A 24,467-nucleotide genomic window follows, 5' to 3' on the forward strand; every position below is an offset into this window, starting at 1 on the left:
GCAAAATATTATATTAGTATACCACTAGTTGAAAAGTACAGTACCTGTGAATTTTTCTGTGGAAAGTCTCCAGCCACCAAAATGAGATACTTTCCTTTTTCTTTCACAATAGTCTTGATCCCAGTTCGATTTGTTGATGTAATCATGCACATGGCTAAAACCACGTGCAGCAGTTATAGAGTCCACAAGGCAGCAGCCAGACTGACACACCAGCATTAACCAAATGGGAAACGCCAGAGCTGCACCATACCTTGACATACTGAGTCCTAGAACTTTTCTTAATGAGGTCTCAACTTTCTACAGAACTAAAAAAAGAGAGATACAATTACAATGAAGCCACAGTTCTAGCACAAAAGCTTTCACATTCAGGAAAATAGCCCTTCAACACTTCCCTTTAAATATATATATATATATATATATATATATATATATATATATATAGTATTTTTAAAAGCCATTGAAAATTATTTCACATTATTTGGCAAAGGCTGACCCTGGGAATTTTCTTTTTTAAAGTCTTTCTTTGTTCTCAAGATCATAGAGGCAACTATCCGCCAGCAACTTCTGCTGGACTTGGAAGGCCCGAGTTCAAATCCCCATTCTGCTATGAAGCTTGACTGGGTGACCTTGAGGTAATCCATTTTCTCTCAGCCTAACTCAACTCACAAGAGTCGTCGTGAGAACAAAATGAAGTAGGAAGAGAGCCATATATGCATGCTGCCTTGGAGGAAAAGCAGAACATCCATGAAGGAAATGAATATGGAATTAAAGTCCCTACTTGTCCTCAAATATAAGAAGATGACAATGGGCCACAAAGGAAGAACCTTTAAAGTAAGGATGCCTGTAACTCTCCAAAACACAATTCAAAGTGTTGGTGCTGACCTTTAAAGCCCTAAACAGCCTCATCCCAGTATACCTGAAGGAGCGTCTCCACCTCCATCGTTCAGCCCGGACACTGAGGTCCAGCGCTGAGGGCCTTCTGGCGGTTCCCTCCCTGCGAGAAGTGAGGTTACAGGGAACCAGGCAGAGGGTCTTCTCGGTAGTGGCACCTGCCCTGTGGAACGCCCTCCCACCAGATGCCAAGGAAATAAACAACTACCGGGTATCTGACTTTTAGAAGACATCTGAAGGCAGCCCTGTTTAGGGAAGTTTTTAATGTTTAATGTTTTTTTTGTTTTTAATATCCTGTTGGAAGCTGCCCAGAGTGACTGGGGAAACCCAGCCATATGGGCAGGGTATAAATTATTATTATTATTATTATTATTATTATTATTATTATTATTATTATTATTACTCTGCACCCATGATGCTCTTTGCACAACGAGGCAGGGGAAACCCAGTGAGCGAATCAGCACCTCCTGCCACCAAAGCACAAGCATCCGAGGGCCACTTCACCTGTGGGAAAATAAATATGGAACAAAAGTCCCTACTTGTCCTCAGATACAAGGAACAAGGCAATGGCCACAAAGGAAGAACCTTTAAAGGAAGGGATGCCTGTAACCCTCCTCTGCACCCATGATGCTCCTTGCATAACCAGGCAGAGGAAACGCAGAGAGCGGAGCACCTCCTGCCACCAAAGCCCAGGCGCCCGAGAACAACTTCACCTGTGGGACCTCTGCCTGGGCCGCACCTGCTTAAAGGCGCAGGAGGAAACGCAGCGAAACCCAGAGGCGGCTCTTCTGGAGAGAGACGTGGGAAGCAAGGCGGCCTTCCTCCTCCCTTTCCCCCTCTAAGCCAGGCTCCTTCCCGCTTCTCCCGCCGCAGGAAGACAGCGGGCGCGGCCCTCCTCCCTCCGCCCCGCCGGCCACTCCCTCAGGAGCGTCCCCCTCGTTGCTCCGGGGCTGCAGGCCGAGGCGGCGCCTGAGGGCGGCGTGGGCAGCCTTCCTCTCTCGCCCATCTCCCGCCGCGCTGCCTAGGCCGGGTGTTTCCGCGTCCGGGTTGCCTCAGCTGCTCGGCGAGGGGAGGCGGCCCTTGAGCAGCGGCGGGAGAAGCAGGCCTGGCGCCGAGGACGACGCGGCCATGGCCTTGGGCTGGTGGCACCGCTGCTGCTGTCGCTGCGCCGGCTCTTCCCGGGCGGCGTGGCTCGCCGGTTCCGGGCGGGCCTTGGGCTCCTCGGCTAACGGCGGCGGAAGGCAGCGGCGGGCTGTGGGGCCGGCGGCGCCCGCGTGGAAGGCGGAGGCGGCGGTAAGTCGGGCGGCGCGCCGGGGCGAATGGAGGTCACGTCGGAATGAATGTGAGGAAATGCTAGCGGGATCTCCGGGCTGTTTCGTTTTCAAGTTCAGGGAAGGGAAAGAAGATGCTTCAGGGTTCATAAAATGACGGGGGAATAAAGGGGGAATATTGGGGTGGTTTTGGTGGTGGTGGTTTTTTTCCACTCCTCCTCACACGCCATAAAATGATGCGCAGTAAATTCAGGACTGAGGAAAAGGACTTCCTGCTGCATTTGCTGCGAGAAGGAACAGGGATGATGGCCACCGGCTTGGAGGGCTTTGCAAGGGGATTTGGCAAATCCCCGGAGGATGCTTCTGTCCGTGGCTACTGTCCACGCGAGGCTAAACTGCATTTGCATATTCAGGGCTATCCCCCTCTCTCTCTAGAGCAGTGGTGCACAACTTTTTTTTGGCCATGCCCCACCTAAGCATCTCTAAAATCCTGATTCCCCCCCCCCCCTTGACATGTACGGTAATTCTCATTATTCAAAAAGTGAACTCCTGTTCACATGGAGGAAGCCTAAAAGGCCATTCACCGTAAATAACTCATTCTCAAATTGCCCCCCTTAAAAATCAAATTGCCCCGAACCAGGGCTCTAGATATTTAAGGCAATGGGGTAGCTTTCTTGCCCTCTATGCTCTGGGCTACTTTGGTCACTGATGCTTGACAAGATGGGCATTTTGGGTTGAGGCAGCATGGGATTTTCATGTACACAAAACCTTGGGAAAGAGATGGGGCTGGTTTTTTTTTAAAGAGAAATGGTAGGAGTAGGGAGTTTAAAAAGCGAGCACAAACTTGAGGGGATAGCTCAGTCTGCAGAGCATGAGACTCTTAATCTCAGGGTTGTGGGTTCAAGCGTTACATTGGACAAAAGATTCCTGGATTGCAAGGGGTTGGTCTAGAGATGAATCTAGACCACGATGATCCTCGTGGCCCCTTCCAACTCTATGGTTCTACAATTCTGAGGAATGCTTTTATTTCAATCATTTATGCTGTTGAGATAGCCACCAGCTTGGATGGCTTTAAAAGATTTAAAAGAGGTTGGATGGCCATCTGTCATGGATGCTTTAGTTGAGATTCCTCCATTGCAAAGGGTTGAACTAGATAACTCTCAGGGTCCCTTCCAACTCTACAATTCAGTGATTAGACAAAATAATGGAGGCTAAGGCTATCACTGACTACCAGCTTGATTACTACAGTATTTCCTCCGCTGTTGAAAGCAGCATGCCTCTGAATGCCACTTGTTCCTTGGGTCCTCCTTGCTAGCTTCCTAGAGGTGTCTTCTTGGCCAATGTGAGAACAGGATGCAGGACTAGATTGGCCTTTTTGGCCTGATCCAGCAAGCTCTTCTTTTGCTCTTAATTTTGTTTAGAGAGAAGCAGCATAGCTGACTGGGATGTTCATGATACTTGCCAGGCAGCAGATTTCGGAAGGCAACTCTTGGTTTTCTTTGTAAGGCTGTAATTAGCCTTCCTTGCGAGCATGAGGTTCCACACTTTCAGGTGAGACTTCAAAGACACGATAGCAAAAATAGTAACCTTGTTGATTTAAATAAATAAATAAATAAATAAATAAATACTGGTTTTACCATGACCTTCAACAGGTTCCCAAGGTGACGTGTCATTTTGACCCAGAACTGTGGTTAACCTTAACTGTAAACAAGCTAGCTTCAGTAACTATGGATTGAAGTAGGCTTTTCGAAACCAACCATAGTTAAACCATAGTTATGTTAACCATAATTTGCAATTCCAGGCAACACAACAAACAGAAGTTAATCAAAAGTAGTGATTAAAGCTTCTGCACTGTTCTTGGTCACATGGAAGGGAGAGGGAAGGAAGAGTGTGTGAGCTCAAAGCTCAGTCCTGATAATTGTCCATGTAAAATTTCTAGGTAGGAATCTATGAGGATTTAGAGCAGGCATCCCCAAACTTCGGCCCTCCAGATGTTTTGGACTACAGTTCCCATCTTCCCCGACCACTGGTCCTGTTAGCTAGGGAACATGGGAATTGTAGGCCAAAACATCTGGAGGGCCGCAGTTTGGGGATGCCTGATTTAGAGCTTGGTGCCATCAGTTTACTGATGAAAAAACAAAAACAAAAAACCTGATAAATAGAGATAAGAATAAAGGTACAAAAAAAGAATAAAAATTCAAAATACTTCCGATTAGTGTTATATCGTTTCTAACCATTTCTAATTATACCCTGTTTTTTAAATTTTATTTTCCCCGCTTTTCACGCTTCTCAGCTTACTTTTCCTTTATTTTCCCTTTAAACGATATTTAAATCATATTTAGACAAACTACTAATCTATTATTTATACCTTCTTTCTTCAAATGTTCTTCCACTAACTTCCACTCCTTTTGTACTCTCTGTTTTGGTGTGTTTCTTATGGCCGCCATCATCTTATCTAAATTCATATATTCTACTAATTTGATTAGCCAATCTTAGACAGTTGGCACCTCCGTTCCTTTCCATTTCTGGGCTATTACGATCCTTGCTGCCGCTCCTGCATACAATATTATATTCTTCCTGTCCTTTGGTATATTTTCTGGTAACATGCTCAATAAAAATAATTCTGGTTTTTCCCCAAATGTTATTTGTAAAATGCTTTTTAATTTTTCATAAATTTTGTTCCAGAACTCTTGTATCTTTTTGCAATGCCACCAGCAGTGCATGAAAGTGCCAATCTTCTCCTGACACTTCCAGCATCTATTGGAACCCGTCTTGTAAATCTTATTTAATTTCTCAGGTGTTAGGTGCCACCTGTAGACCATTTTCAACATATTCTCCTTTATTGTCGTACAGGCTGTTAACTTCATGCTCTTAGTTTTCTACGTTTTACTCTTATACTTCATAGTTTCCTGTTTGGTTCAAACATATGAACCCCTGGTTGAATGTCAGTTATGTTGCTGATGTTATGAATAGGAGATGGCTTTTAGGATTGTGCAGAATGGTTCTAAGTGATTGTTCCCAAGATCTCCAAGCATCTACCTTAAAAGAATCTTTGGGGAGCCCATGGTTCTAAAGCAGGGATGGGGAACCTGTGGCCCTCCAGATGTGTTTGGCCTCCAAGTCTCTTTAGCCCCCATACAACATGTCAGGAATGATGGGGTTGTAGTCTTCAATATTTGGAGGCCCTGAGGTTCCCAAAGCCAATTCTAATGGCTGCTTTAGATAATTTTTTAACTTAACCTTGAGTACACAAGAACATGCCTCTACTGTACTTTTAAAAAATTGTTAACATGAATATCCTGCCTTTTCTGCAAAGGAACTTGGCAGCAGCTAGTAACATAAAAGAGCTAAATATATTAATTAAAGGTATAAATCTAAACAAGCCACAAACAGCAAATTAACAATAATACAGAAGAAAAAGCCCCCAATACAGCAGGTCATAATCCCAAGTGCCCTCTGAAATGAAGCTGCTTGCTACCAAAGGCTGACAGCAAAGCTGGAAGGATGTTCTAGCACCTCAGTGTGCAAAAGGGCCTGCTCTAGATCAGGGCGGCCCAACTGTTCATACCAAGTGGGTCCTTTGACACAGAACCTGCAGGTTTCATGCTGCCTTGGTAGGGTGGGGAGCGAGGCTGCGGTTTGACACACATTCCCCCCTAGCCTTTGCACTGCCCTCCCAAAGCCAGCTAAGCAAGGCGTCCGGCTTTGGGAAGCAGTTGTGAGGCTCTGTCAGGGTCCTATAGCCTTCCTACCTCCTTCCCAAAGATGGGAATGTGCTAACTAGGCTTTGGGAAGGTGGAAGGAGGACTCTAGGACCCTATCAGAGCCCTCACACCTCCTTCCCAAAGCCTGGCGCCTCACTTATCTGGCTTTAGGAAGGCAGCATGAGAGCTTGTTGCTGAGGGTCGCTTAAAAAAGGCCATGAGGGCCATTAGTTGAACCACCCTGCTCTGGATGGTAATCTCTTCAAGGGAAGTAATAGTACCACTGTATTCTGCTCTGGTCAGACCTCACCTGGAGTACTGTGTCCAATTCTGGGCACCATAGTTCAAGAAGGATATTGACAAGCTGGAACGTGTCCAGAGGAGGGCAACCAAAATGGTCAAAGGCCTGGAAACGATACCTTATGAGGAACGGCTTAGGGAGCTGGGTATGTTTAGCCTGGAGAAGAGAAGGTTAAGGGGTGATATGATAGCCATGTTCAAATATATAAAAGGATGTCATATAGAGGAGGGAGAAAGATTGTTTTCTGCTGCTCCAGAGAAGCGGACACGGAGCAACGGATTCAAACTACAATAAAGAAAATTCCACCTAAACATTAGGAAGAACTTCCTGACAGTAAGAGCTGTTCGGCAGTGGAATTTGCTGCCAAGGAGTGTGGTGGAGTCTCCTTCTTTGGAGGTCTTTAAGCAGAGGCTTGACAGCCATCTGTCAGGAATGCTTTGATGGTGTTTCCTGCTTGGCAGGGGGTTGGACTGGATGGCCCTTGTGGTCTCTTCCAACTCTATGATTCTATGATTCTATGATTCTATGGATGATCCCATGCACTTGTCTGGAGAAGGCTTGGGCCACCTCAGAGCTTGTGTAACAGCTTTCAGATTAGTTTCATAAGAAACCACTTTGCATCAGAAAAAAGAGGTGTGGACTTAAACTAGTTTAAAGTAGTTTAGGGAAGGAATTGCAAAACTTTATGGTTTTGTTTTATAACACTTTCCCTACAGGAGGAAATGTTGTAAGAATTAAGGTGTAATAGAGTTCAATAAGGTTAGTTTGTATGTGGTTGTCTGTTTTAGGTTTTGAGGTATATATAACATGTATGGGCAGACAGGCTAGTAACTATTGCTGTCTTGTTTGCACGGTACGTATTAATGCAGCCTTGGAAACAAGACAACATTACCACTTGCCTTGGTTGCATGTAGGTTGAATTAATGCAACTCACTCTACATGGGGCTAACTTTCAACAATCCTTGCTACAGAAGCTTCTGTTCACCCAGAATGCAGCTACAAACATGTTGGCAGGTTCTCACCCACATAATCACATTGCACCTATCCTGTGACAGTTGCAGTACAGTCATATCTCGGTTCAAGTACGCTTCGGTTTGAGTACTTTCAGTTTAAGTACTCCGCGGACCCGTCTGTAAAGGATTAATCCACTTTCCATTACTTTCAATGGGAAAGTTCGCTTCAGGTTAAGTACGGACTTCCAGAACCAATTACACTCATACTTCAGGTTAAGTACGCTTCAGGTTAAGTACAGACTTCCGGAACCAATTGTGTACTTAAACCGAGGTACCACTGTAGTACCACTGCTTGCTTTCAGGCATATTTCAAAGTGTTTGGTCATTATCTTTAAAGCCCTAAATGACTTACGGTAAGTCCTGGGATTGTTTCCTCCCATACTGTCCTGGATACTCCCTAAGATTGTCTCAACCTTTTCTCAAACTTTAAATGGGTAAGCTCTGCTCACTGGCGTTTTATCTGGTAAAACAAACGATTAGAGGTCTTGGGGCTGAAAAAACCTCAATCCTAAAATCAGAAGGAGAGGGTCTTTTCTGAATCCACAACCACAAGGGTGGAAGCACAGCTGAGTGGGACAAGAGAAGGGGCCTTCTCAGTGGTTGCACCCAGACTATGGAACACCTTGCAGTTCAGTTAAAACCATTTTCTTCCAACAGGCTCTTGCAAGTTAGAAAATGGTCTTACAATTCTTTTAACTGTTGGCACTGTCTTTTTGGAATTGTTCTGCATTGTTTTAATGAAATTATAATTTAGAATGCTGTAAGATGTCCTAAGTAGTGTATTTACACTAGAAGGCAGAATATAAATACTCAGCTAAAATATAAGTTATGTGAAATGTGGCTTGTAAATGAATGCTCACTTCTGTTTCATTTCTTTTTTTCCTTTTGACAGAGACCTGATTTTCTTGGGAGAAGTTCAGCTCTATCCATTTTAAAAATTCGTAGTATATTTTGCAGGTAAGTTGAAGACCTTGTCATTGTATTGCACCATATATAGGAGTGTGTTTTAGGTAACCTGGGTGAATATTTTTAGAAGTCCTACAGTTATGGGTGCTATCATGATCTATATAATGCCGTAAATTGATACTATAGAACCAAAGCAGGTTCAGGGAAGCAATTTATACATTCAATAAACTAACTGGTATGGGATCAAGCTATTCTCTCTTCCCCTTTGTGTTATACGACAACACTAATAGTTTAAGTGCTCGTCTTCTATTTCATAACACTGATTTGATTTTGAATTCCTCCTTGCATGTTGTAACGTCTTTGGGCTGGATTTTGGAGCATATTCTATTAAAAGGACCTCCTGCACAAGTCTGCTAGGATAGCAACCCACCTTGTCTTTGAACATATAAAAGCTTCACCAAGCAACTTTACTCCTGTTTTTAAGTGGAAGCTGAAGAACCAGTGGCAAGATGTAGTAAATAAGTGCAGTAGGTATGTCAGGCCAATAGCATGCTCCTTAAGTTGAAACAATACATAGATTGAGGTAAAATGTGTCACTTAAGAATCAAAAGAAGGAAGTTTCCCTGGCTCAGCTACTGATTGGTAGGGATTCTTATCCCAGCGTCACATATTGAAGGGAAGGCCCCCACTAAGTGCGCCACTTGCAGTATTCGTATTCACCTCATTCTGAAACACATCTTTCCGAAGACACCACATTTCTTAAGTGCACAGCAAGTCTTTCTGCATACCTAGTTGTGTGCTCCAAACATGGCTTCACTTCTGGGTGACAGAGTACAAGCTGTATTCATGTTCCTGAGATTTATTGCCCAGCTGTCCTCTTCTGAATACTGTTTGAATTATTGGGAACAAGCTGCTGCAAGAATTCTTCCGCATTTGCCACAAGATTAGTGTGTGGGTGCAACATGGGTCCACTGCTCCTGTACCATAAGCTCAAATAGGCTTGCTTGCGTGCACAAGTTCCACATAAACAAAATGAACTAGAGTGGTACCAGATATTCAATAACATATTGAGTGCCTTGATTGCAGCAAATATTCATTGGTCTATAATTACCAATTATGGTGTAGGGTGTAATAAAGCAAGACAATAAATCCATATCTTTTGACCACCAAACTAGATGTTTGGAAACTGACTGCTTTTAATGAAATAGCTGTGCTATTTTTATTGTAATTATGTGTACACACACAAAAAAAAACTATCACGCCATAGCTCTAGCACATAGTGCAGATGAAATCTTAAATGAGACCTCTGTTTTGTCCTGCCCCACCTTTGCTGCGAAGCTCAAATTTTTACTGTTCGAAAGCCTGTTGATAGCATTTTACAGGTTACAGCTGTCTAAAGGAGCTTGTAGAAATGTTCTGAAAGTAAGAAAAAATATTTCAGCGAAAACTTCAGCTTGTTAAAATACATACAGTATGCCAATCCGCCCTCAACAAATTTATCTTGCGCTCTCTCCTCACCAGCAGCCAATTAGGGGATTATCCCCCCCCCCCCATTTCAAAACACCATTTTCTTTCCTGCCCTCTCCTATATCCACATTACAGCATTTGTCTACTCAGAAGTGAACCCCATTAAGTTCAGTGACTAATTTAAGTACCATCTAAGGAGAGGAGTGATGGGGTAACGTAACAGTGTCGTTGAGGTGAACTGGCAGGTGCAGGAATAAAAGTTTAAGAAAGGTTTAAGAAACCACTGAGAACTTTGGGTGGGAATCTGTTATGGATGAGAGCAGGCACAGAACTCGGGGACAATTTCCCTACCTCTGCTCTTGCAGCTGTCTAGTAGGAAGGGGCATGGAGACATGAACACCAGTACAAGGTGCTGCAAAGGCTTTTGGGATATAGGGTGGTAAGTACAAAGTAGGTGAGAAGTGGGCCGGGGGCGGGGAGAGAAAGAAACCAAACTCTTGTGATTTTAAGCATGGTTTGTTTAATAAATTCTGCTTTAGCTTTGGCTTAGCACAACATGCAAATCAGGCCAGTATTTTGTATGCTCTGTAAAATGAAACACAAATCCAACCTGTATTTTAGCTTTCTAAATTCTTTCAAATAATACTATCGCCAGGTTTCACCACACAACGCTGCAATTGCACAGCTGTGGTACAGCAGTTAGTGATGAAAAATATAAGGATCCTTTTAAACTGGGAAGGAAAGACTTGAATAATCTCTATGAAGATATTAAAAAGGTAAGGGCTCTTTGGTGAAGGGCTGTAATGGATCTCTCTTCCAAAGAGGCATAACATAACATTGCATCAACCTATTTCTAGTCTTACTGCTCAACTTTAAAACTGCATTTTTGTTTGTTTACAGGAATTATGGGTATCTACTACAGAACTGAAAGAAATGTGTGAATATTACTTTGATGGCAAAGGGAAGGCTTTTCGACCAATGATTGTGGTGCTAATGGCTAGAGCGTGCAATATTCATCATAATAACTCCGGGTAATTACCTAACCTTTATTTTTAAACTCTTACAATTTCAAATCCAGCTTCCTTGTCTCAAAAAAAAAATTCACTTGCTAGCAATAACAGCAGGAGTTAAGCAGCATGTTTGCAACTGCATAATTTATGCTTTTTTCAATATCTTTCCCAAACTGTACACAGCATTGCAAAGGATGCCATTGTCGCCCTTCTGCCCCTCAATTTCATTCTAAAAACAAGCCAGGAAAAGGCCAGAATTTCATTAGCCCAATATATAAATATCTGGAGTTGTTGGCACAAGTGTCCGCAGCATTGAGCATAGTATGTGGGAACCTTTGCACCAAATTGTAGTGTGGCAGAGCAGTTGCTCCCAGTGTTTTTTGGCACACTCATATGTGACGCATTAGGAAACTGGTATAAAAATCAAGGGAAGGAGCAGCAGGCACAGCTCCAGGTGAGTCTAAAGTGGCCGGATGGCAAGGAAAGGAAGTGTGGGATTTACGGTGGTATTGCTCGGAGTGAACCTACTGTAAGTAATAGACCCAACTTAATCATGTTCGTTAGTTTCAATGGGTCCTCTCTGAATAAAACTTAGCCCTTCCAGTGCTGTCCTAACCATGTCAACTTGGGAGTAAGTCCTGTAGAATTCAGCAGGGCTTACTCTCCCAGGTAAGTGGGGTAAGGATCGCAGCCACAGGCTGACTTGATGCCCACTTTATAGCTTTTGGCTATAGAAAGGTATTTGCTTTGTTTTTGTTTGGTTTGGTTTTTTGTTTGGGGGGGGGGGGTTCAGTGGGACAAGTTAATATCTTGTCCCCTTAGTGATGCCGTTGGTGCTCTGGGAAATTCACTGGCCAAGTGTTTTAAATTTCACTGACAAAATGTTCGAAGTGGGTTTTTAAATAATCTGGCACTGGGTTCTGTTTCTGCAGGGAAACTTTTAGCAGAGGTTGATGGAGATAGCTGCCTCTTTGCTCCTGTCACCTGGAGGCATATTGCCATGGAACAATGAGAGCTCCATTTTTTGCTTCCATCGCTAATATTCGACAATATATTCTGTCTCAGTCTTCCCCAGCCTGGTGCTCTCCAAAGTTTTGGACTGCAACCCCCAGCCCCAGCCCAAATGGCCATGCTAGCTGAGGCTAATGGAAGTGGTCATTAAAAATATCTGGAGGGCACATAGCTGCCAAGTTATCCCTTTTTTACAGGGATTTTCCCTTATGCTGAATAGGCTTCCTCGCGAGAAAAGGGAAAACTTGGCAGCTATGGGAGGGCACCAGGTTGAGGAAGGCTGGTATGTATAATCCCTTTTAAAAGCTAGCTTAGTGGCCAGCCCAACCTTCTGTGAAAAACTGTTTTCCTGTGTTTTACGAATAAATAATTTCAAGTTTGCTTCATTAGCTAACCAAGTTCTTGCGTTCCGTATAAGAGGGAATAATTTCTCTTCATGCGTTTTTCCTGCACCGCTGTGTACTTCTGTAAATTATTATTAATTTATTACCCAGGTGCCCTTCTATAGGGAAGGAATGCTCTCCTGGGCCACCCCCCAAAAAAGAATTCTTAGGGCAGGGGCCCCTCTGCTGATCTTAACACCCAAGACAGTCTGTAAGGAAGGTGGTCCGAAGATGATGATGATGATGATGATGATGGTAATCATAATAACTTTTGACTTCCCCATACCTGTTTATAAAAACCAACTGACTGATGCCGCTGGAGAAGAATTGGATTAAGTTTGGATGAGGAAGTGAACTACAGAGACACTGAATTTCAAACTATTTGTCACAAATGCAGAACAAGTCATTGCTATCCAAAACTGCATTTTCCTGAGCTGGTGAAGGGGTCCTAGCGTGCTTGGTTTGCTCAGCTTCCGCTGTCTCTTTCACTCCGATTTTAGGGAAGTACAGGCAAGCCAGCGTTCTATAGCAGTAATTGCAGAAATGATCCATACAGCTACTCTCCTTCACGATGATGTTATTGATGATGCAAATTCACGGAGAGGAAAACAAACAGTCAATCAAATTTGGGGGGAAAGGAAGGTGAGTGTGTTTGTAGTAATGCAGTGATTTATTTATTTTTTGGATTTGGAGGCATGTTTACATGGGAAGCTGTAGGTAAAGTATACAGGCTGTGAGAATGACTAAAGCAAACGAGGCAGGTTTTACCTATTGCTTTTAAGATTAAATAATTACGGGTGTTTTTTATTTGCAACAGTTTGTTAATTGCTTGCATGCTTTTGAATTGCACAGAACATTTGACATGCAAAATTAAATACGTTTGTTCTGCATACAGCATAGTCTAGCCAAAAGTTGAGCACTTCCTGAAATGAAGTGGCAAAAGTGTTCCTTGCACCCGAAGGCCTGCTTCCTAATTTGCCAACAAAAGCTGATCATATAAAAGGTCACATTCAGAGCTATTAACTTTCTACAGAGAGTTAAGCACTTTAAGCCTGTTTGCTCCCATTCATTCCAATTGGAGATATTTAAGCACATGCCTCTCACTATCTCATTGAGATCAATGGGACGTCAAAATGCTTAACTTTTATTGGGTAGAGCCCAAGCAATAATGTGGATATGATCATTCTCTGAGACAAACACAGCAGTAGTTCTAACCAAGCTTAAATATTTTACAGCATAGTTTGAGATATTCTCCCAGGACCTTTTGACACTTATTCGGGTGTGTGTGTGTAAGAGGTGCCCCATCATACTTTCCTGAAAATGGAATCTTTGAATTAGTCCCAAGAAGCAGGTTTAGCAGAAGGCTGGAAAAACAGGAAATTATCTGAAGAGAAGCTGATAAGATAACCCGTCTAGGCAAATACCTTGAATTCTTGGAGTGTTGCTTCCCCTTTCCTTATCTTGTGGGTGGAGTGATTAGAAAAAAAACCAATTTATCCAGGGGTGGCCAACACAGTGCCCTCCAGATGTTGTTGGACTGTAACTCCCAGTGGCCAGAAAAGATGGCCAGTGATCAAGGGTGATGGAAACTGTGGTCCACCAACATCTGGAGGGCACCACATTGACCATGCCTGATCCAGCACCTTCTTCTGCAGAATGTCCTCCCCACCCTTTGTCTTTTGGCCCCAGTTTGTTACAGCCCTGCTGCCCACTCACCTCTTCCACTTTCCTTGAATTCTTGAAAGAACATGTGAGCTAGAATATGGGTGCGAATTGCAGTAGTAGTGGGGAGATGAGACAAGATAACAGAGCAGGAAGGGCAGTTCAGATATGTGTGTGTCAGCTGGAGCAGACTTTAGGTTAATGAAAGGGGTTCTTTGAGCCGAGATCTTGCTGTGTTTGTGTCACAATCTTCCCTGATATCCAGTGGGAAATAGGAGCATCTTAATGGTGCACCTGCTGGTTCCAATTTGCTCTAATCCAGCAATGGCTCTTCATGTGCGTAACTGACACTGATGCTCTTTCAGGCCCCATTGACTTGGTAAGCACACCTGTTGATCTGGCTGGGCTGGGCCTCCTCATCTGCATGCAACTCAGCTGGTTTGGAGGCATGAGAAGGATATGGACTTAGCCCTGTCCTTCAACCTCCGTAAGCGAAAGCAGCCGTGGAAAATAATATTGGTCTGTACAATTAAAAGCTGTACTTGGCATTTCAAGTAATAAATATGATGGCTGAAAGTTATTGTTCGTGGCAGCCTTGGAATTATTTAGCTGTTGGGGATATTTTATTGTTTCTTTTTTATTAAATGCTTGTATTGGTTTTTTTGTCTGCTGCTCTGGGCTCCTTTGGGAGAAAGGGCAGGATGGCTTTTCAAATAAATAATAAAATCATCATATGTAGCAGCTGAGCTGACCTCTCTTTACACTGCTAGCAAGCATAATAGCAGACTCCTGGCTTGGAGGATCTATTCTGTCCCTTGAGCAGCCATTGTGGCGTGAGGTACCTTCTACTGGTGGCCCATCTATACCCATATCTAGACAGGAATAGCTTGGCTCCAGTGACCTATGCTGTGGTAATCTCTAGGTTAATTGCCACAAAGCACTGGGCACAGGGTTGCCCTTGAAGGCTGTTTGGAAACCGCAGATGGTGTAGAGGCATGCAGCTGCCAAGTTTTCCCTTTTCTCACGAGGAAGCCTATTCAGCATAAGGGAATTTCCCTTAAAAAAGGGATAACTTGGCAGCTATGTGCAGAGGGCAGTTGCCAGGCTGCTGATGAGGTGGACCATATTACACCAGTATCGGTACAACTGCAGCTGCTGCTTACACCTTTTTTGGACCCAATTCAAAGTGCTAGTTTTAACCTATGAAGCAGCAGTGGGGAACCTCTGGCCTGCTGACCAATCTTGGTACATCAGGCTTCCCCTCAGGCTTCGTCAGCCTGCCAGACTCTTTGGGGGAAGGCACCCTCACCTTATTAGGACAGATAAGGGCATGGTTTAAAAGGAACTATCAGAAGCTTCAAGTAGGCTCCTGATTGTTCCTCTGCTGATGGGTGGCAAGAGTCTGTCGAAACCGCTTCCTTTGCCTAGCATTGCTCTTTGAACTTTTGAAATTGGAAGTTGAAAAAGCAGCGTGCAGCAGCCTCCAAGGAACTTAGTATCACTGTGTGCCTGTCCATTCCCGTCCTGGGAACAGGCATGGGCAGCCAAAGAAAGCATCCCTTTGGGAAGCAGCTACCTTTTAAAAGGATCAGCTATGCAGGGGATTCCTTGCGAGTAGCCGGTCCTCCAGAAGGCCAGTTTTTTTTCTCTGTCCTCCTGATCACCTGAGGAAAAACAGCTGCCTTTTCAAAGGATTGTCAAGACAGTTCCCCTCCCCGCACCCGCTCCCATTTGAGCTTCCAGAGGATCAAACAGGAGTGTAGTCTGAAAGCCCTTTCCAATAGCAGAAGTCTTTTAAACAGCATTGAAGGTCCCAACAATTGGGACTTCAAAGCACATCACTTGCCATCATAGTGATTGACAGGGGCAGCCCTGTCAGGGATAACAATCTGGCCCACTACCCAGAAAAGGTTCCCCTCCCCTTTTATATAGCCTTATATGGCTTGGGACCAAAACATCTGACTGACTGCTTCTCCCATCAAGAATATAGATGGATATTACAAGAGTTGTCTAGTGCCAAGAGAGGCTCAGAGGTGGCAGCAACATGGAGAGGCTTTTCAGTGGTGGCCCCCACACCTGTGAAATGCTCTCGCTATTGAGGCCTTCTTGGCACTGACATTGACATCTTTTTGGTGCCAGGGTAAGACTTCACTCTCCTTCAGGTATCTGTAAAGGGAATACCTTTGAATAAATCTGGAGAAAAAAAATAAATCAAACAAAAATGACTGTAAATTGAAAACGCCTCTCTCTTTCCCCCACCCTCCTGCTGCATTAAAGATGGGGGGGGGGCAACAGTTTCATTATTGTGTGTATGCTGTTTCTCTTTTAAAGCAAATTATTCTTTTCCAGGCAGTCCTAGCTGGGGATTTCATCCTTTCTGCGGCCTCTTTAGCATTAGCACGTATTGGAAGCGCAACCATTGTTTCTGTGATAACGCGTGTGATTGAGGATCTGGTGCACGGTAAGGCATTTAAACAACATCTCTAGAAGCAACTGAGACGTTTTGTCTAGGCAGCAGTTGAATGACAGTGTTGGACTCTTCATCTTTTTTTAGGCGAATTTCTTCAGTTGGGTTCCAAAGAAAACGAAAATGAGAGATTTGCTCACTACCTCGAAAAGACCTTTAAGAAGACTGCGAGTCTTATAGCAAACAGCTGTAAAGCAGTATGTACGTTCCGTCTTTCTTGTTGTTCATATACCATGACGCATCAGTGGGAAACTTGGGAGGTTTCGCAGCCTTTTCACTGCTTTCTCTTACTAGCTCTTCAGGCTTAAGGGGCCCAAAATCCTGGAAGCCTCTCCAGTGTGTCTCATGCTGGAAGGAGTGAAGCACATCAGTAACTCAGCACTCTTTGCTCATCTCAGTCTCACAATGTTAGGAAATGAGTCAAAGGAGGATATTTTTTTAAAAAAACTATGTCTTGATGGCTAGTGCCATTGGTCATTGGTGGCTGCTGTACTTTGCCATTCCTTGTTGTAATGCCATTCCTTGTTGCATCTTTCTTTCTATGCATCTATTTTGGAAGACTTCCTTACTTAAAGTGCAGTTCTGAGTAGACAGGAGTCCTGTTGAATTCAGAGGGGCTTATTCCCAAGTGGGTGGGGTTAGGACTGCAGCTTAAAACGTCCAAATAATATATTGCCAAAACTTCAATGGGTATAAAGCTGCATTTTTAATCCTGGTTTGGCTCTTCCTTTGTCACAATGGCTGATTTCCATATTGGTTTCAGATACTCACTTGTGCTGTTGCTTAAACTGTACTAGAGACACTTGAGCTAGGATGCAGAATTCCCTAGTATTATTCATTCTTATTGCTATTAGCAGACCTCTAGGGTTGTTCTATGACTGGCAAATAGAAGGGGAAGAAATGGAGGCAGTGAGAGATTTTACCTTCTTGGGCTCCTTGATCACTGCAGATGGTGACAGCAGTCACGAAATTAAAAGACGCCTGCTTCTTGGGAGAAAAGCAATGACAAACCTAGACAGCATCTTAAAAAGCAGAGACATCACCTTGCCGACAAAGGTCCGTATAGTTAAAGCTATGGTTTTCCCAGTAGTGATGTATGGAAGTGAGAGCTGGACCATAAAGAAGGCTGATCGCCGAAGAATTGATGCTTTTGAATTATGGTGCTGGAGGAGACTCTTGAGAGTCCCATGGACTGCAAGAAGATCAAACCTATCCATTCTTAAGGAAATCAGCCCTGAGTGCTCCCTGGAAGGACAGATCGTGAAGCTGAGGCTCCAATACTTTGGCCACCTCATGAGAAGAGAAGAATCCTTGGAAAAGACCCTGATGTTTGGAAAGATTGAGGGCACTAGGAGAAGGGGACGTCAGAGGACAAGATGGTTGGACAGTGTTCTCGAAGCTACGAACATGAGTTTGACAAAACTGCGGGAGGCGGTGCAAGACAGGAGTGCCTGGTGTGCTATGGTCCATGGGGTCACGAAGAGTCGGACACGACTAAACGACTAAACAACAACAACAACAGGGTTGTTTAAGTGTATAGTGTGGTGCACATTGGAACAAAATCCTGACTTCACCTATCTGCATTGATGAGGTCTGTACCCAAAGGAGTGAATAACCATGATAGTGATATTGAGTGGTGGATAGTTCATTGAAAACATCAGCTCTTGTGCAGCAGCTGTGAAAAAGTTCAAGTATTGGGAATTAGTAAGAAAGGGATTGATTGAAAATGATGCTGCCAAGTGTCACAGTGCCCCTGTACTCCGTCCCCATCACAAGAGCTGCAGTTCCCAATGATGTAACAGTGAAACCTTGTTCCCAGGATTCTTTGGGGGAAGCTATGACTGTTCAAAGTGGTCCAATACTGCTTTAAATGTATAGTGCAACCCTAGTCCAGTGCTTTGTCCTAGATGTGTTAATTCATGCAACTGTTTGCATTGGGGGTGGGATTTAACATGGTGTACCTGTCTGCCAGTGTGGTGTAGTGGTTAAGAGTGGTAGACTTGTAATCTGGTGAACCGGGTTTGCGTCTCCGCCCCTCCACATGCAGCTGCTGGGTGACCTTGGGCTAGTCACACTTCTCTGAAGTCTCTCAGTCCCACTCACCTCACAGAGTGTTTGTTGTGGGGGAGGAGCGGAAAGGAGATTGTTAGCCGCTTTGAGACTCCTTCGGGTAGTGATAAAGCGGGATATCAAATCCAAACTCCTCTTCTTCTGAATATGCTGCTTCCCAAGGGACATCAGACACGATCACTATAGCATCTCTCTCTCTCTCACTCACTCACTCACTCACACACTGTGAAGACCAGCTTGTAGCAACTTCAGTGCAGAAAATGGCTGCCTCAGGCATACTTTGCATGTAACAATCACCTATTTGACAGTCGTGTCCACTTTTTACATTGTGTTTTGTGAATTTAACTCTGCCCTTTTTGTGGAGAAGAAATTGCTTTCGAGTTGCTGGCAATTGCTGGGAGCAGAGTTGCCTCATATGACATGGCTGCCATTGCATTAGTAATTAGCAAACAATCAGTTTGCAGCCCATCATTCTGTATCTTGGAGACTCCAAGCCCTGTGCATGCAGTGAAGTTTGGCCATAATGAATATTTGATATATCCAATCTAAATTCATATATATATATATATATATATATATATATATATATATATATATATATATATATATATGATGCTGTAGTTCCAACTACCGCACAATTGCGCTCATTTCACACGCTAGCAAGGTTATGCTTAAAATTCTACAAGGCAGGCTTAGGCAGTATGTGGATCGAGAACTCCCAGAAGTGCAAGCTGGATTTCGAAAGGGCAGAGGAACCAGAGACCAAATAGCAAACATGCGCTGGATTATGGAGAAAGCTAGAGAGTTCCAGAAAAACGTCTACTTCTGCTTCATTGACTATGCAAAAGCCTTTGACTGTGTCGACCACAGCAAACTATGGCAAGTTCTTAAAGAAATGGGAGTGCCTGATCACCTCATCTGTCTCCTGAGAAATCTCTATGTGGGACAAGAAGCTACAGTTAGAACTGGATATGGAACAACTGATTGGTTCAAAATTGGGAAAGGAGTACGACAAGGTTGTATATTGTCTCCCTGCTTATTTAACTTATATGCAGAATTCATCATGCGAAAGGCTGGACTAGATGAATCCCAAGCCGGAATTAAGATTGCCGGAAGAAATATCAACAACCTCAGATATGCAGATGACACAACCTTGATGGCAGAAAGTGAGGAGGAATTAAAGAACCTTTTAATGAGGGTGAAAGAGGAGAGCGCAAAATATGGTCTGAAGCTCAACATCAAAAAAACCAAGATCATGGCCACTGGTCCCATCACCTGGCAAATAGAAGGGGAAGAAATGGAGGCAGTGAGAGATTTTACCTTCTTGGGCTCCTTGATCACTGCAGATGGTGACAGCAGTCACGAAATTAAAAGACGTCTGCTTCTTGGGAGAAAAGCAATGACAAACCTAGACAGCATCTTAAAAAGCAGAGACATCACCTTGCCGACAAAGGTCCGTATAGTTAAAGCTATGGTTTTCCCAGTAGTGATATATGGAAGTGAGAGCTGGACCATAAAGAAGGCTGATCGCCGAAGAATTGATGCTTTTGAATTATGGTGCTGGAGGAGACTCTTGAGAGTCCCATGGACTGCTAGAAGATCAAACCTATCCATTCTTAAGGAAATCAGCCCTGAGTGCTCCCTGGAAGGACAGATCGTGAAGCTGAGGCTCCAATACTTTGGCCACCTCATGAGAAGAGAAGAATCCTTGGAAAAGACCTTGATGCTGGGAAAGATGGAGGGCACAAGGAGAAGGGGACGACAGAGGACAAGATGGTTGGACAGTGTTCTCGAAGCTACGAACATGAGTTTGACCAAACTGCGGGAGGCAGTGCAAGACAGGAGTGCCTGGCGTGCTATGGTCCATGGGGTCACGAAGAGTCGGACACGACTAAACGACTAAACAACAAGTTCAGATGGGCCTTGTGTTCTTTTAAATAGGTCTAGTTTGTACGTGCCTGGATGTATAAACAGGGACCGGGGATGGTCAACAGTGCAGCTAATGAAGCCTGTCTTTTCTCTTCAGTTGTTTACTATTAATGTGATGCATATACAAACAGTGCATACTAATGACAGAATTCTTCTGTGTTTCCCCTTCAGGTTTCCATTCTAGGCTGCCCTGATCCAGAGGTGCATGAGATTGCATTCCAATATGGAAGAAACATCGGGATAGCATTTCAGGTAGTATACAGCAGGCACGTCCAACTCCCAAGAGACTGCGATCTATTCCCAGTGTAAAAATTCTGGAAGTGATCTACCCATGAAGTGGGGGGAGCCAAAGTGGTTGAGCTTTTTTTAGGGAGGAAAGCTTAGCTTTATTTTGGGTGGGGGGAAACATTGCTCACCTAGAACGACGACACAGCGGCTAAATACCCATTTCAAACAACGGAAGAAAAGAGCAATGGCAGCCGGGGCGGGGGGGAGGAGAGAGAGAGACTTCCACTCCATTGCTTAACGCTGCCACAGATCAATAGGGATCCTGTGATCGAACAAGATCATCTGGGGATTGACCTGTCTGACATCTCTGGTATATGGGGATACTAAAGAAATAAATAGGCGAAGAAACTAGCTTTTAGACTTGTGAGACAACAAATGACCGGGGCCAGTGCCATAAAGCAGTAAGATCAGCAAGCTTAGACTGTCCCCTGTTCAGCAGGCAGGAAAGAATTGAAAACTAGATACAACTATTATAATTGTTATGAACTAATTCTTTTTAAGATCCTTGTTAACTGGAATCAAGGTGTGTCTGTTTGTTTGCAGTTGATAGATGACGTTCTGGATTTTACATCCTGTTCTGATCAGCTGGGAAAGCCAACGTCGGCAGACCTTAAGCTTGGTATAGCCACTGGTCCTGTCTTATTTGCTTGTCAGCAGGTAGGATTAATAAATATACTGTCTTCACCCCAAGTTAAACTTGTACTGCTGGCTACTTGAGAGAGATCTATTATTGAAATTTAAGGATGAGTAGCGGTAGAAGCACTTCATGTTACCTTGTTCAAGCTGTATGCCTGCCTTTTCATAAAAATGCTTGTGAGATGTTTATAGGTGAGAAAAGATAATAGGTAGTTCATCTCTCCTATTGGTTGCTAAGCTCTTGCATTTTGGAGGAAGTTAATGTTTTTCTCCTTCTCAGTTTCCAGAAATTAATGCCATGATAATGAGACGATTCAGTTTGCCAGGAGACACTGAACGTGCCCGGGAGTATGTATTACAGGTAAGACAAGACCAGACTAAAATAAACACTAGCTCATACATGTATCTAATATTGCTAGACAATAACGTTCAGTACAATAGATTTATTAATAGGAATTCATCTGGCATTAAGTTTTATGGTTATTTTTGAAGCCCTGATGTAGGATTCTAGCCTTTACTCTTAACACTTCATTTTACAAAGCAAATTTATATTGGGTATCACCTATCAATGAGATGTGTGGTTTTCTCCAACAACTGAAACACGAACTTCAGAAGTTTTAGTAAGCCCCCTGTTATAATATTTGTTGTAAGGTATCTTGAGCAGGGTATAAATATTTCCATAAGGTGACTGTTTGCAAGAACAGACTTTCACCATTAACCTCCTATGGAGAACAGGACCTGCTCACCCAAGCTGAACACTTAATACAGAAAATGTGAGCATGATACATTCTGTCCAGTAAGCATTAGTGTAAATTAGTTTTTGTGCTTCTCCTTTCCAGTGCACTCAGCTCTGTTGTAATCTAGATGTATTACTTGAAGCTTTAAGTACAGATAACCACCTTGGAGGAGTGTAGAGGTAGTCGAGCGCATTCAAACATTTATCAAAGGCAGACAGCGTATTTGCTTGTCCCTCAGCTTTTAAACTGCTTGCAGCATAGAAAAGCTGCCTTATGCCAAGTCTGACCACTGGTCTATCTAACTCAGTGTTTCTCAACGTTTTTTGGGCAAAGGCACACTTGTTTCATGAAAAAAATCACGAGGCACACCACCATTAGAAAATGTTTAAAAAATTAACTCTGTGCCTATATTGACTATATATAAAGTAATTCTCCCACGGCACACCAGGCAACATCTCGCGGCACACTAGTGTGCCGCGGAACAGTGGTTGAGAAACACTGATCTAACTTAACATTGTCTACAGTGGCTCTCCAGGCTTGCTGGTAGCGGGTTTCTCCCAGTTGGTTCTGGAGCTGTAAAAGGTCCCAGATTCAATCCCTAGCATTGAGCCCTTGAGCTCTGTAGAACGGTGGTTTGGGACAGTTCTAAAAACACCTTTGCTAACATTTGTTATAGAATCAATTTCAAAATCTGACAGAAAAGAGGAAGCAAGAAATATGCAATGGCCTCCTAACTTCTCTACTTAAAAGTCTTTGGGTGTTTTTCTTTTCTTTTTTAGAGTCATGGTGTGCAGCAAACAACCTACCTCGCCCAGCGCTACTGCCATAAAGCAATGAGAGAAATCAGCAAGCTCAGACCATCCCCTGAAAGAGATGCCCTCATTCAACTAGCAGAAATAGTCATCGCCCGAGACAAATGACACAGCTGCCAGAATGAGTTGTAATGAAGGAGATATTTACCAGACTGTGCCTAAAGCTACGTGGTGGAATATCTTGGCTTGCTTCCAGTGCAGTTACCAAAATTTAAGTTCTCCTCACTGAAATAAATATAACTAGGTTTATGAAGTAAAAATGTTTTATTGAAGGAAGCCATACAAAAATGATGAAACAAGATCAATCTGTTAAACTGGTAGCAATGCCTTGTGCCTGTATTTTTAATGGGGGGGGTCTTGTTTTTGTCATGGGCACTGTTTACATCGTTCAATATTGACACCCAAGGCCACAATGAATAAATACAATCAATGTGTTGAAAATCACTTTTGCAAACTCCTTGGTGTGTGCTGGGAGTATAAGAAAGATACTTTAAGAATGATCTAATTGCCTATTAGTTTCAGAGTACCAAGAATATTAAAGGAGTATGGTTTATTATAAAAAGACCACATTTTTTGTAAATAAACAGGTTATATACAATTTTAAGATTTCCAATTTATAAAGGGAATACAGATAGTTTTTACGGATTGCTAACTGATCTCAGAAATAACAGATTAACAATTAGGAAAAGGCAAGAAAGCATTTAATATAGTTAGGTTTGTTTAAGGTAAGGCGGCAAGGGATGCTTCAGTATTTAATGCCACACTAGAAAACAACTGTAACCACTCGAACAGCCAGTACACCTGCTCTTTCATCATTTAATTTTAATACCCATTAAGACGGTTCAGTCCAAATAAATCTTTACTACATACAGTAAAAAAAAAAACCCTTACTAAATCATAATCTGCCTTAGATTATCTAAGTAATACAAGTTTTGTACAAAAGAGACCAAAAAAAGTCACCTGACGTTGTGCTCAAAATGGAGGTGTCAAAGTGCACGTGTTGCTTTCTTAGAAGAGCAAAGTAGGCCGTGACTGTTCATGTCCTTCCCTGTGTGAGCTGATATGATTAGCTCCATTCAGTAGGACACCTGGACCAGCATCATCTCGCCTGTAGTATCTGCCTCCACCTGGACTCACATGCTCCTTGTATTTTGTGGATGGCTGTGGCAGCAACCGTCTTTAAATACAGTGATGTGGACAAGTCAGTAGCAAATCCCTTTGGTGCTACAACGTCATCTTAGCAGGACATGCAACCTTGCACGTTTTAAGTGAGGTGGCGAATAGGACAGTGACTTGTGATAAGTTTCCTCACAGCTCTGCACGTTGTGGAATGTGTTAAGATCGGAGAACTTGGTAGCCTCATAACCAGGGCCAAGTGGCTTCATTTCATAACCGCAGTCACCCAAGCTGGTAAAGGCAATCACCCCTAAGGAAGCTCCGCTGCCAGAGTAAAAGACTACTGGGTGGAGGGAAGAATGCATTGCTGATTCCTGGTGTTGCAGCTGCAGTGCCAAAGATGCAATTAGATGGCATGACGTTGCCCTTCTAATGCTAAATCAGCACTATCAGCCTGGACAGCTCTGGTCATATGTGGATAGCTGGGAATAGGCACAGATTTCTGCTGCGTGTCAGTCCCCAGCTAAGTCTAGCATCCGAGAACTATCGGAAGAGATGTTAATGCAATTTCCCAGGCCCAGGACTCCTTTACTCTGCAAACTCCCCTATAAGCCTTTTAGCACTGTGATCCTCTGTTTAAAAGAGTAAAAAAAGACATGAGTTGCAAGTGTCTAGCAGTTATCACTGTCGCAATGAATGAAGCCAAATAGTTTTGTGTAATTTTACACATCATGAGCTTGTAGAAACTTTGTTTCCTATCTCAGAGGATGTTAAGTTTTGCACTTGCATCAAA

The 24,467-nt window shown here is 43.4% G+C and overlaps 2 protein-coding genes across 12 annotated transcripts in view; one reads left to right on the top strand and one right to left on the bottom strand.

Annotated features, from left to right (window-relative positions):
- The window catches only part of LOC118091986 (uncharacterized), a 29,921-nt gene extending 28,093 nt beyond the window's left edge, over nt 1-1,828 (bottom strand). For 4 of the 6 annotated variants that reach the window (XR_015946369.1, XR_015946368.1, XM_088653987.1 and 1 more), the window contains exons 1-2: nt 1,605-1,828; nt 45-305 (exon numbers count right to left, since the gene is read on the bottom strand). Coding sequence is in view for 4 of the 6 variants with exons in the window: in XM_088653987.1 (XP_088510113.1) it covers nt 45-258 (214 nt within the window). In the remaining 2 variants the exon portion in view is untranslated. Of the gene's footprint in view, nt 1-44; nt 306-916; nt 1,017-1,604 lie in introns of those variants that run through there. The other 2 variants (XM_088653986.1, XM_088653984.1) reach the window with 2 other exon arrangements.
- Nucleotides 1,829-1,973: 145 nt separating this feature from the next.
- PDSS1 (decaprenyl diphosphate synthase subunit 1) lies at nt 1,974-23,002 on the top strand. Of its 6 annotated transcripts, none has more exons than XM_088653992.1 (11): nt 1,974-2,184; nt 8,073-8,617; nt 10,209-10,329; nt 10,454-10,584; nt 12,458-12,599; nt 15,969-16,080; nt 16,174-16,283; nt 20,257-20,337; nt 20,917-21,030; nt 21,290-21,370; nt 22,526-23,002. In XM_088653992.1, exons 4-11 carry the CDS (start codon nt 10,487-10,489, stop codon nt 22,664-22,666), a joined length of 879 nt encoding a protein of 292 aa, XP_088510118.1. In that variant the 5' UTR covers nt 1,974-2,184; nt 8,073-8,617; nt 10,209-10,329; nt 10,454-10,486; the 3' UTR covers nt 22,667-23,002. The 6 variants fall into 6 exon arrangements, with proteins under 6 accessions (XP_088510118.1, XP_034985367.2, XP_088510117.1 ...); XM_035129476.3 differs by having other exon boundaries at nt 8,073-8,137; XM_088653991.1 differs by lacking the exon at nt 10,209-10,329 and having other exon boundaries at nt 8,073-8,137.
- Nucleotides 23,003-24,467: the final 1,465 nt, after the last annotated feature.

Source organism: Zootoca vivipara, chromosome 11 (assembly GCF_965207765.1).
Source record: "Zootoca vivipara chromosome 11, rZooViv2.hap1.1, whole genome shotgun sequence".
Lineage (NCBI taxonomy): Eukaryota > Metazoa > Chordata > Lepidosauria > Squamata > Lacertidae > Zootoca > Zootoca vivipara.

Excerpts from the sequence above, each read along its gene's own strand:
- PDSS1 (XM_088653988.1), top strand. The coding sequence starts at position 2,020 with ATGGCCTTGGGCTGGTGGCACCGCTGCTGCTGTCGCTGCGCCGGCTCT. Across the intron at positions 10,585-12,457 it reads ATTCATCATAATAACTCCGG|GGAAGTACAGGCAAGCCAGC; the intron begins GTAATTACCTAA and ends CTCCGATTTTAG. Across the intron at positions 16,288-17,035 it reads AAACAGCTGTAAAGCAGTAT|ATGGTGACAGCAGTCACGAA; the intron begins GTACGTTCCGTC and ends TGATCACTGCAG.